The 12,056-nt window shown below is 44.9% G+C and overlaps 1 protein-coding gene across 1 annotated transcript; it reads left to right on the top strand.

Moving 5' to 3' along the window:
* Positions 1-10,175: 10,175 nt before the first annotated feature.
* Positions 10,176-11,487, top strand: Dic4 (Dicarboxylate carrier 4). Its single transcript, XM_002135136.3, has 4 exons — positions 10,176-10,504; positions 10,566-10,806; positions 10,872-11,004; positions 11,064-11,487. Exons 1-4 carry the CDS (start codon positions 10,315-10,317, stop codon positions 11,385-11,387), a joined length of 888 nt encoding a protein of 295 aa, XP_002135172.2. The 5' UTR covers positions 10,176-10,314; the 3' UTR covers positions 11,388-11,487.
* The last annotated feature ends 569 nt before the right edge of the window (positions 11,488-12,056 follow it).

The following is a 12,056-nucleotide window of genomic DNA, read 5'->3' as shown; positions in this document are numbered from 1 at the left end:
TATCAATACGGCCGGGCAACATCTGTTCCGCCCAACAGATAGCCGAACTTGCTGACATTTAAATAAATTGTTAGACATTAGCGGGGGGGTGGGGTGGGGTGGGGGTTTTCTGGGCAAAACTAAACAGATGAGGATGATTGGGCTGGGCAAACAATGAGGGCGGCGCGGTGCACACATGGAAAATGGCAAAGAAATTGCTGCAAATCAAATTTGATAAACACAAAAAACTCATCCATTGAGAGAGGGGGAGAGGGGGAAAACACACACACACAATGGCAAAATGGGGGGAAAAGTGACAGGAAAAAATGGCAAAGTGTGCCGGGGTCGACAGGATGGGACGCCGTGCGGATATGGCCAGCCGGAAAAAGTGTTTTATTGCTGCCATAATTCTGAGTGATAAGTGACGAAAAACAGCCACCGCCGCCGCTGCATGGAAAATCAATCGATGGACATTTTTTTTGTTTGGGAGAGTAAAAAAGTCATCGCATGAGATTATTTATGCATCATTTTTTTTACCCCTCTTCCGCTGATAGATTTCTCTGGCAGCTACAAGTTAATGGGCTAACGTTTAATAAAGATTGATCGATCTCTGCCGATAAGGTTGGGCTCTACTTTTTGGGTAAAACGGGGAAATTGGGCCGAAGGCAACAGGCTGGAAGGACTTCGAAAAATATATAAACTGATCGATTTTTTGGGATCTCTGGGGCCGATTTCGTTCCGCTCGTAAAGTTAACCAACAATTTCATTCCCAGAGCGGGATATCCTCTAGCAACCATGGCAAATCCTAGGTGCCGGATGTATGGAAACCAAAACGAATCGTTTTACAAAAACACAATTTGCTCAGCCGTACAGCGGGGATTTTCCAAAATTGACTTTGTTGCAAAATTTCGATAGACCCGAGGGAGAGAGGCACAAAGACGGGCCCCAGACAATGGAAGAACTGTAGGCACATTGTCAAAATACGCAACAATCGAGACAAAAGGATATACAAAGTCCCTTTCGGAGGGTTGGGCGTTCGTCCACCTTGAAAGTTGACTTTCTGATTAGTGTAAATAATTGCCAGGCCTTTCGGTATTCGTCTACCCAATAAAAAGAGTCAACAACATGCCCGACGGCCCCGTCCTTTGTTCCCGCTAAACTGCCAATAAAAACTAAAACAGAATTATTTCAATAATGGCCAAGAAAGGCAAGAGACCAGGCAGAAGCCCAGGAAGACACTCAGATTGTCACAGAGCGCATCAAATTAACAACAAAGTTGAGCCTTGAGCGATCATAAAAGGGCAACAGAACGCACCGTTCGCCAGGTCCTTGCGCAGGCGCGACTGACAAAGGGAATCCTTTTGCGCAGCTGTCAAAATCGACATTATCGCATGACAAATGTAACAAGTTTTGGCCCTCTTTTGGCAAACAAAAGGCCTGCCCCCAGAAAGGAAAGGGAAAAAGGGCTTACGGCGGCCCTAATAAAGAGCCTTTGCTTGGATATTTTTATTATCCCGGCGAAAAAAACAGCAGTGGCTGTGCCAGTGTCGAAGGAGGTTCGTCAATTGTCACTTTCGGGCGAATAAATTAGGGTTAAAGGCTGCCAAATAGACGAATTCTGGACGGCGGGGCCATGAGAAAAATTTTTATTGATACGCTGTGACGCAGCAATAATATTTTTTTCTGGGTGGAATTGGCAGGAGTAGAGGCAATAAGGACCTCAAAAACATATGCCAAGAAGCGATGGAAAATAGTGTAAAATAAAATACATTTGCGAGGTGTTTTCGGTGTCTTTTGGTAGCAAAATGCTTTCCAAGTTCTCGAGGATATTTCTTTTAATTGAACATTTATTGGCTTCCTTGTCAGATGGAGCGCCAGAGGTTTGAGGTTTTTCCTTCGCACTCGACCGACTACTCCCCAAAAAGCCCAGCCCCATCAGTCAGTATTTTCAATATGTTTATGTGTAATTTTCTAATAAAGGTTTAAATGGTTTTTGGCAAACAATTGCAGGCCCCCCGACCTGGTTCTAGATCCCATTGTGGGATTCTGGGACGGTTCTGCGGGGATATTCGGAAAGAGACGAGTGTTACATTGCGGTTGTTTGTTCTGGCCATTGATATTGGTGTAACGATTGGGTGTTCCCTGTTTCCCTGCTTCCCTGTTCCCTCTTCCCCGTCCCCTGACCCTTGTCCCCTGTTCGGTTCGCGTTGAGGGCCTGTAATCAACATGGTTGCGGCTTTTCATTGCTTTTTGCTTGATTATTTTGCAATATTTTATAGATTTATTTGCTGTCCTGCAGGCACCAGGAAATGGCAGTAATTATCGAAAAAGGAATTTGTCAGCTGACCATTAGCCATGATTACTGTCGAGCTAATTTAATTGAAATTCCTCTTTTTTTTTTTGTTCAAAATATATCAAAATATTTTCGTATTTGCCAAATTGAGATCCTGGAATCTCTGGGCGGGAAAGAGCAACAGCTTGGAGGAGTAAAAAATATAAGAAAATTTCATACAGCGACCCTAGAGACGGGGATATATAAGTCGGATCCATGGTTGTGTCTCCGAGCTTATGGCGTTCTTCATTCAAATTCTTTACCGAACAGATAGGTACTGGGCCCAAGCGGGAATTGGTGAGTGTTTGCTCTGGAGTGAATTGTTTGAATGAGTCGATCAAATGAGGCCCAGAGGGGAGCCCCCATTTATGTGATTTCCAAGTAAATTGGCAAACTTTTGTGAGCCTCGGTACTATACATTATTGTTGGTTTCCACAGGAGCTCAGCCCCATGACCGTGACTCAGAGGCACTTCTAATACAATTTTGAATATTATTTCAATGAAAAAAAGCGGCCACTGGCAAGTCTGGGGATCGAAGTCTTAGCTAAAGACATTTTTTATTGTAGGAGAACAAATTCCCCGACTAGATCTAAGGATCTTAGATGTAAGAACCTTAAAAACATTGCAAAAAAAATTGCATCTGTCAGAAAAATCGATCAGAAAAAGTCGCTAGCTGTGGTATAGTGCCATCAGTAGTAGAGGAGAGGTCAAACGCTTATTTATGATGATTACAGGGATTACATTCATCACGCTCGAAACGAGGCAGAGGGAGAGGGGGAGAGAGAGAGGGGGAGAGAGAGAGGGGGAGAGAGTAGGTGCTCTGCCCGACTGCCTGGCACAACAGTATTTAATTAAAAGCAAATGTTTTTGGTTGATTTTATGCCCGAAATAAACTTGAGCAACCTAAGCAAATAAGGCAGGGCGGAGAGCGGGCGAGGCCCATTTATCACCGGGCCGGGCTAATCCTTTCTGGCCAACTAACTTGCACCGTATATCATGTTTTATGGGCCAGCTAAGCAACTGACGCTAAGCTTTTACATGGTAGATTGTGTACAATGTTCGAGGGGTGCGGGGTACGGGGCGCTGGGTCCTGGGCAAATAACTCATCGATGCGTGTGTTTGGGGGCAACTGTTACCGGGTATTTTACACCCCAAACCAAGCCCCTCCGCCCCCCCAGACGTTGGGAGAACCCCGTCGTCGTCGTTATGTCTACAGACAAATTGCCATAACCATAATGGCAATGGCAATGGCAATGTGCCAGTGGCAGTGGCAGTGGCCAGGCCTGGGTTCCTTGGGACAGGCCATAAAAAGATGATTTCATAGACATTTTGCGCCGTTTCGTAGGCGGAGGGGGGTGGTGGGGGGGGGGGGCATACTCGTATATGAAAAAATAATACACCAACACAAGATAATAATAATAATAACAATAATTGTTATATTGATGGAATGGCAACAGTGAGTCCTACGCACTATTCCCTTCCTGGTTTATGTGCTTGTTAATGCTCGGAGAATGCCGTAGTTCCCACATCCTTCGCTACTTCGCTACTCCTCTCTCACATCGTAAAGAAAACAAACGTAATAATTATGCTAAAAATTATATGGCACTTCTCACCCCAAAAAAAAAAAATACTCAGGGGTTGGGGAGGGGGGGGGGGGGACACTCCTCGTTTCTTTGTTTGTTGCGCTGCTAATCTTCAGATTTATATGCAGAGAAGTTGTTCAATAAAATCGTCTAAACCAGATCATAAACAAGGATATTTTATGCTCAGTTTCCCAGCGTGGCTGTCCAAGAGATTAACTCCGTGTATGACGAGCTGACCAGCGCGCCGCGCCCAGTCCTCCTCACTGACAAATTCCATTCTTTTGTTTCTTTTTTTTGTACTCCCAGGAACTTTGCACATTTATCCTCAAAGAAATTGCGCGGAAAGAATTCAAGGAAAAGGCAATTTCAACGATAAGTAAGAGCCGAGCAGGATTTAAACAAGTCTTTAGCTCTCTTATTAGATAGGCAATATTCATAATACAATCCTGAGATTTCCACATAACTCATTAACAATTCCCACTGAAGGGCTATCAGAGATCTGCCTGATGATGTCTCTTGGTTGTAATAGTTTGGCCAAAAATATATATATTCCAAGGAGTCATCAGAACACATCATCATCATCATTGAGAACGACATGAACTGTGGCAAAAACCTCTTGGGAGATGCCAATCGAATATAAACATATACAGTGGCTCAGCCTCATCTTATAAACATGTCAAAAAGGACACTTAAGGCAAATGCGTTCAAATGATAATTACGGAGAACAAAAGGAGGAAAGTACTGAGGGATCAGCCAGATGAAGTGGCAACAACTATTACAACGCACTTGCCGCGCACTTATCGACGGAACGAATACGAATACGAATCCGTATCCGAATCCGCCTCGCCACTTGTCCATGGGGGCAATAACACTAAAAACTTACGACCCAGCACTCTCCCTCCCCCTCCCTCCCCCTCTTGGTGAAAGCGGGAAAAAGAAGTTTTTGGCCAAAAACAAAAGCGCACAAAACTTTTGCTCGGGGAATAAGTACAAAGCCAACTGTAAGCATTCATGAGGATTTAAACGTTTATTTATAAGTTGGCCCGGCAGTTGGGGGGGTGGGGGGCTAGGGGTTGCTTTTGTCTTGAGCTTTCGTTCTGGGGGGGTGGATGCCGGGGTCGTTGCTGCTTCATTGAATTGAATCGGGGAGCGGATGCCTCACTTGACGTTGATAAAATCAATGGATGGATGCCCCTGTGTTAGCCGATGATTACAACACTTTTCCGAGGCTTAAAGTCTGCCCAGACACTTAATTAATAATATTTATCTAGAGTCGTACTCTCTCTCTCTCTCTCTCTGTAATCGAGAGGCTCTCCCATGGATGAACACATTTGTTTGCCTTTCATTGCATACTATTTGCTTATGCCCATCGAGACCCAGAGGATTAGGGGTATGATTGGTTGAATAGAAGGCAAGGGGCTTCCGAGCAGACACCAAATACTGAGTATCACTCGGTTTACCCCTTTCCCGGGGCCCATCTTCCATTTGTTCATTAGCCTAAGCCCTCGATAAGCGAATACCTAACTGTGGCCCCCCAAAAAGGATTCATTCTCTACCCCCTTACCGTGCCCTTATCGTGCCCTTCTCGTGCACTCAATTAACCCGGGGCCATAACGAGGTTGCCGGGTCCAATCTGTTGACTTGTTGTCTGCCCCTTCGTTTTGCTTTTTTTGGGTTGAAAAATTGCAATTTCCTGTAGCTTTTTGGTGGAACAAATGTAAACATTAATCCATTTACACATTCACAAGATACCACCGATGCTTAAGTGACGTGGTTTTAAAATGTACCAATTAAATTAAGTGCAACCGCAGGCACGAATACGAATGAGCCAAAGCCAGAGCCAGAGCCATCTCGGGCTTCTCATCTTCAACTATTCATAACCCGAGTTGAGTGGATAGTTCGATGGCTGTCTGCCTGTCTGTCTGTCTGCCTGTCTGTCTGCCTGTCCATCTGTGGCTCTACTCTGACGCTGCGAGGCTGTTAACTCGTGTCGTGTGTGCCCGGGCAAGTTATTTGCCGCTTAATTTGATTTGCCTTTTGGAATTTTAGTCCATCAGCTGGGGATACATGTCGAGAGTGAGCGGGTTGTACACCAGGCAGCAGGGAGCGGGGGGGGACTCGAGACTGTTGACTGCTGCTTTGTCACTTTGTGTGATTTATGAAATGTTGTGTAATTAACTATTTATGACTCGGTTTGCCAGATACAAAGTAAACGCTGTTTCCATGGCCGGGGACCTCTTCAAATGTATCTCCGTGCGTGTGTGTGCTTAGGGAGTACTGAAATGTATCTGGCTTAGCATCCAGCTAAAGGCAGCTGGAGTTTGCAGGTTTCTGGTGGCTGGTTGCAGGTTGGGCTTTGGGCTTTGGGTGTGTGGCGGCTTTGAGGGCAGGTTGATACACTTCGCAGGGGAAATCTGTTTGCCGGAATTTCAGTTTTTAGCCTCCATCAGCCCCAAAATATATCCCCCCCCCCCGTCCATCCTTTGCTCGTCCTTTGGGCAAAGAATTGTCTCCGCTGAAGTAAATCTCTGGGATTTTTAGTGTTGATTGAGACTAACTTTTTATCAGGATTCGCAAGGATTATATAATAATAAAATTATGATTCTAGAACTTTATTTCTGCTTTTAATTTTTTTTTTTTAATTTATAATAACAACTTAGTTCTGAATTTTGTATTAAAATATATAACAGAAATAATAAATTAATAAAAAAAAAATTAAATAAAAACTGAAGGCATTACTTGTGTTGATTGAGAGTGATTTTTTCGTAAGGATTCTATATTAATAAAATTATGATTATATTATAAAAAAAAAATATGATTATACAAATTTATTTGTGCTTTTAATTTAATTTTTTGAATTTATACTCACAATTAAGTTCTGATTTTTTTGTAAAAATAAATAAAAAAAAAAATAATCAAAAAATAATATAAATTTTAAAAATTAAAGAAAAACTAAAGTCATTACTTTTACTATATATTTTCGATAGACACCTAAAAATAAATTATTTTTATTTTAAACTTGTATTTTTAAAATCCCACCTTTTTTTTTTGAGCAAATTAAAAATATGATTTATAAATCAATTTATTTACAAAAAATTTGAAATAAAGCTTGAACCTGTTCCAGGATACCTTTTGAAGCCGTCACCTTTTTCAACTTTAATTTTTATGAATCCGTCCTGGACTCGTATGTTTCCTACGATATTTGCATACCCTTGACGACAATAAATGGGCAAAGTCTTCTCATATTCGGCCCCAAACTGAGAGACTTTAAGTTCTCTCTGCGAATTTAATTTTTTCCCATAAAAAACGGAAACGGGAAAAAGTTCTTGTTTCTGTTTCTGTTCGGAGTTCGGTTTGTGTTAATTTGACACATGGAAACCTGTCATCGTCTCGCCTTGTGTGTTCTCATCAAACTCCCGCCAAGAGAGCTCTGTTTAATTATTTACGGCAAAACATTTTATTACATTTTTAGTAATTTAACCCGCAACCGTTACCGCGTCCCCTTCCCCACCAACAGTTTCGAATTAATTTTTGGTTTTCCTTCTCATTTTTTTCACATTTTATTTTCCTCGTTCGTTTGTCACATTTAATTGAATTTATGTAGTTTTTTTTTGTCGCTTTCGCGTACAGCATTTTTGCATTAATTTTTATGTTTTCAAATATATATATATATTTTTTCATTTCCAACATTTCCAGCAGACGGCGGCTCTTCAGGCTGTTTTGTGGTCTGGCTGCCGTATTCCTGCCGCCAGGCAATCAAAAGATGAACTGTCAAATTATGCAAATTATTTTCCACAGTCACGCATACGAGTATATATCCCCACGGCCGGGGTTCGAAATGTGCTCGGACTCGGGTACGGGTTCTTATCATGGCCAAACAATCGTGAACTCTCACTTTAATTGTCTCTAATATGGTTAACCCATAAGAGACCACCACCTGTGCCTTTCTCAAGGCGTGCTGCTAATTGGCTCGGAAAATCGAAGGGCGAACCCCCCCGCCCCCCTCCCGGCCGTACATCAAAGGCAGGGCGCGAGAGCTCTTCCTTCGGACTTATCGATGCGGTCTGTCACCCTGCTCTCTATCCATCCGTCCATCTATCTATCTGTCCCTGTGTCAAAATATTTTCATTGCATTTTTGGGTGTGGTCCCCAGTCCCAGGCCCAGTCCCAGTCCCAATCCCTGGCCCAGTCTCCCTGTTATTGTTTCTCGTGTTTTGTTAGCAAAGTGCAGTCCAAGGTCTGGAGGATTAGTTGATATATTCCATCGTTTGTTGTTGGTCCTGTCGCAGTTTATGATGCGTACAGGCCGCCCGCCGCCGCTCTACTCCTGACAGTTCATATTTCGTTCGTCGGCCGACAGTTATGGTGGGAAGTGCTGCCAGCCCCGGGGCTTATTTGGGGCTTAGTTCGGTTTGAGTTTTGCATCTGGTCAGGTGCCTAATTAGGTCAGGGTATGGGCAGGACGTGGCATTCCACATTACGGTGTAGACGACGTGGAATGTGTCCTCGGCATGCCATCAAGCAGCATAATGAGCTTATGTAGGGGACTCCCATTCCCGCATTACAAATGGAATTTTCTAATTTTCGAAAGCGATTAACTAAATTTATATATTTGAAAATAGGCAACTGTACCCCACCGACAGCTGTTAACCCTCTCCTGCTGTCCTAATCAAAAAAAAAATCATGACTCTGCACTAAACAAATTCTAGGGAAAGTGAAAGGGGAGGGGCGGGGGGACACACACTCGTATCTGGCTAAAAAACTATGAATATTCATAAAAATTATTGAACAATAGAAATTGATGATGTGTTGTCAAATCGCCAGCACAAAAATATCCCCACCCTTGATTGATGATATCTAATGACATGGAGAAAAATTCCAAGCGAAAAAATGCTCATATGTGAGACAATATTTTGCCTTTTGGCAAAAGTCAACGAAAAAAAAAAAGGAAAAAAAATATGAAGCGAGACTAAAAGGAAAATACGACTCGGTCCAGACAGTCATACATCATAATCATCGTCATTGGAGTGCAGCAGGAAACACCCTCAATATGTGGACTACCCTAACGCCGAACGCCTAACGCTTAACCCCTAACCCCTTCCTCTGGGTGACTCTTCGACCCACGCAAAAATAGATAAAAAAAAAAAAACATAGAGAATCGAAAGAATGGTGTTCCCTGCTGGCAATCAAAGCAAGTCATAGGAAAGGACATGAAATATGATCGATGGGCTGCGTGGCTACTGTGGCACGGTTTTTTGGGTTCGGGTTTGGGTCCGGGTCTGGGTCTGGGTCTGGGTCTCTATTCGATTCGGGTTCGAGTTCGAGTCCTCCCGCTGTGACTGTCCACAAAATGGCACAATTAACGTGGCACATCCTTTCAGCCAAATTGTGCTGCTGCCGCGGCCCCTTCGGCTCTGGACAACAATTGTTGAACACAGTAAATAAATGTCAGTTCTGCTTGGTTGTCTCTACCCCGCCCCCCCCTCTCTCTCTTCATCGATAACATAATGACATTTTCGTATCATTTTTCAAATTGTAAAATAAAAAAGAAGACATTTTTTTTTGTGTGTGTGCTGGAAAACCAAAATTGAAATTGTTTTGTCAGTTGGTGGTTGGGGGGTTGGGGGGGGTTGGGTCATGTGTCCTCTCTCGCACAGCAGGACTTCCATCAAACATATTGGAGTTTTAATTATGATTTTTTATTGGTTTTTCCCTTTTGTGTCTGTTCGCGCTTAGTGTTGGTCAAACAGTTGTAAAACGATACGAAGATACCATTGACGGCTTGGACGGGCGGGCGAACGGCAACCCTTTTGTAATGAGTTTTCCGAATGTCGCTCAATCGGATTATCACAAGTGTGGACGATCGGAGGGGGTAGATGCGGGTAGTTTCGGCAGGAGGCGGTCGAACAAGAGGGATCAGGGCAAAGAATGTTGGCATCACCTGATCGCATACCGCCTAGAGTGACCTCCAGGCCATGCAGGACAAGCCTCTGAAGGGTCCTGGTCCACCAGCTCCATCAGTGTGCCCAGAAATCCCGCTGTAAGGCAGGAAGCTGTAGGCTAAGGGCCACAAAGCTCCATCATATAGGGGCAAAACGGGGTTTAGAATGCCAGTATTTGTACGGTTTTTGATGGCCAAACGGCCAAGCTTCTCGAGGTCGAGACGGGCCGGAAGCCGCGAACATAACCTGCAATAACCCTACTTTCAAAACTCCCGCAGAAAGTAATGCAAGTTTGACTGGCAAATGAAAGCAATCGATACTTTTGCCATTCCCCCCACTTAACATTTTTGGTATCGATATAAGAAAAGTCAAAAAATGTAGACTCGATTGTACAGCGTCATCGTGAGTGAGAAAATTAGCAAAAATTGTGCAAGCTATTCCCAAAACGGGCTAAAATCTCGCTGAACAGTGTCGCACAATGCATAAAATCGTGTACAAAAAAAACAAGGAGAAGCCGGAGCTGCGCGCTCGCTGCTGGTCCGCCGGTGTGGCCTCCACGATTGTGGCCTGTGTGGTGGCGCCCGTGGACCTAGTGAAAACTCACATGCAGACCCAAAAGAATAAGAAGGGCATGCTCCAAACGGCTGGCAAGGTGATGCGACTGCGAGGTAAGCGAGGAGCCACGCGAATTGCGGTCCGGCGACTAATGATTCTGTGTTTCCGGGACAGGGCCTTTGGGATTTTACAATGGCTTCTCGGCGGCTGCCGTGCGCCAGATGACCAGCACCAATATCCGTTTCGGGATATATGAGGTGGGCCGCCATGCGGACGTCGTGCCCAACAGCAATCTGGCCAAGCTGGGACTGTCGGGCTTTGCCGGAGCCGCGGCCTCGATCTGCGGCATACCCATGGATCTGATCAATGTCCGGATGCAGAACGACATGAAGCTACCGAACGGAGAGCGCCGCAAGTAAGCAAGTTTGGCCTGTGAGCAGCGACAATTTCATGGATTTCTCCCCCCCCTCTCGATCCTAGCTATAGGAACATCGTCGATGCCTTCGTCCGAATATCCAGGGAGGAGGGCTGGCGGGCCCTGTACACCGGTGGCACTTCGGCGGTGCTCAAGGCCGCGGTAAACACCTGTGGCCAGATAGGGCTGTACGATATTGTGAGTACCTCGGATATGAGACAGCGGACAGACTGATGAGCCTTCTCCCCCACGTCAAGGTCAAGACCAAGTTGAGCACACGATTCGGGATGAAAGATGACATCGTTCTGCACTTTGATAGCTCTCTAATATCCTCGATCTTCTCCACGGTCATCTCGCATCCGTTCGACGTTCTCAAAACGCTTATGATGAACGCTCGACCCGGGCAATTCCCCAGCATTTCGCATGCCCTGAAGCACATGATGCGGTTTGGCAAGCTTGGACCATTTCGAGGACTAGCACCGACCATGCTGCGCAAAGGACCGGCCACAGTTTGCCTCCTCGTCTTCTACGAACAGCTGCGGCTGCGCTTTGGTTATGTGGACACCAAGAAGCGGGATTAGGGGCCACAATTTTGGGCATTTGATTGCAGTTTTGTGGGGAGAACTTCAGCTCTTCAGCTGGGTCCGAGGCCTGTAATTACAAATTGCTTAACACATCAAATCGAAACGTCTCCTTTTATCAATAATTTATTAAGGACTGCGGACAGTGATTTCCTTTGCCAGGCCAATTACAAAGAACGAAGCCCTTGGAGCCTTTTCTGTCTCACATTTCCGGTTGCGAGTGTGGCGGCTACTGCTGCCTGCAAAATTACAGTAATTTACGCTTTTGGCCAACGGTTTGCAAATTATGCGGCCGCCTACGTGTGGTTGCAACCGCCACTTAAGGCGTCACACGTGTGTGTGTGTGTGTGTGTGTGTGTGCGGGGCAATTATAAAGTCATCTTGACATAATCAAAAGTGACAATTACAGCCATTGAACAGGAAGACGGGCAGGAACACCGCCTAGGAACAAGCCTATGATTAGACCCCTCTGGGGCTGTGGGCGGGGGCGGGGGTGGGTGTGGGGGTGAAGTCAATGCCGCATAGCGGGATATTATTGGTAATATCTGGGTTGCAACTGACAACATTAGGTGGCAGCAGTCACGCGTCATTAGCCCGGACGGCAGGTGGCAATCAACACACAGTGACAGTCCATCGCAAGAGAGAGAGGGAGAGAGAGAGAGGGCTAGA

The sequence above is a fragment of the Drosophila pseudoobscura genome, chromosome X (assembly GCF_009870125.1).
Source record: "Drosophila pseudoobscura strain MV-25-SWS-2005 chromosome X, UCI_Dpse_MV25, whole genome shotgun sequence".
Classification (NCBI taxonomy): Eukaryota; Metazoa; Arthropoda; class Insecta; order Diptera; family Drosophilidae; genus Drosophila; species Drosophila pseudoobscura.
This window is presented reverse-complemented; position numbering and strand designations above follow the sequence as displayed.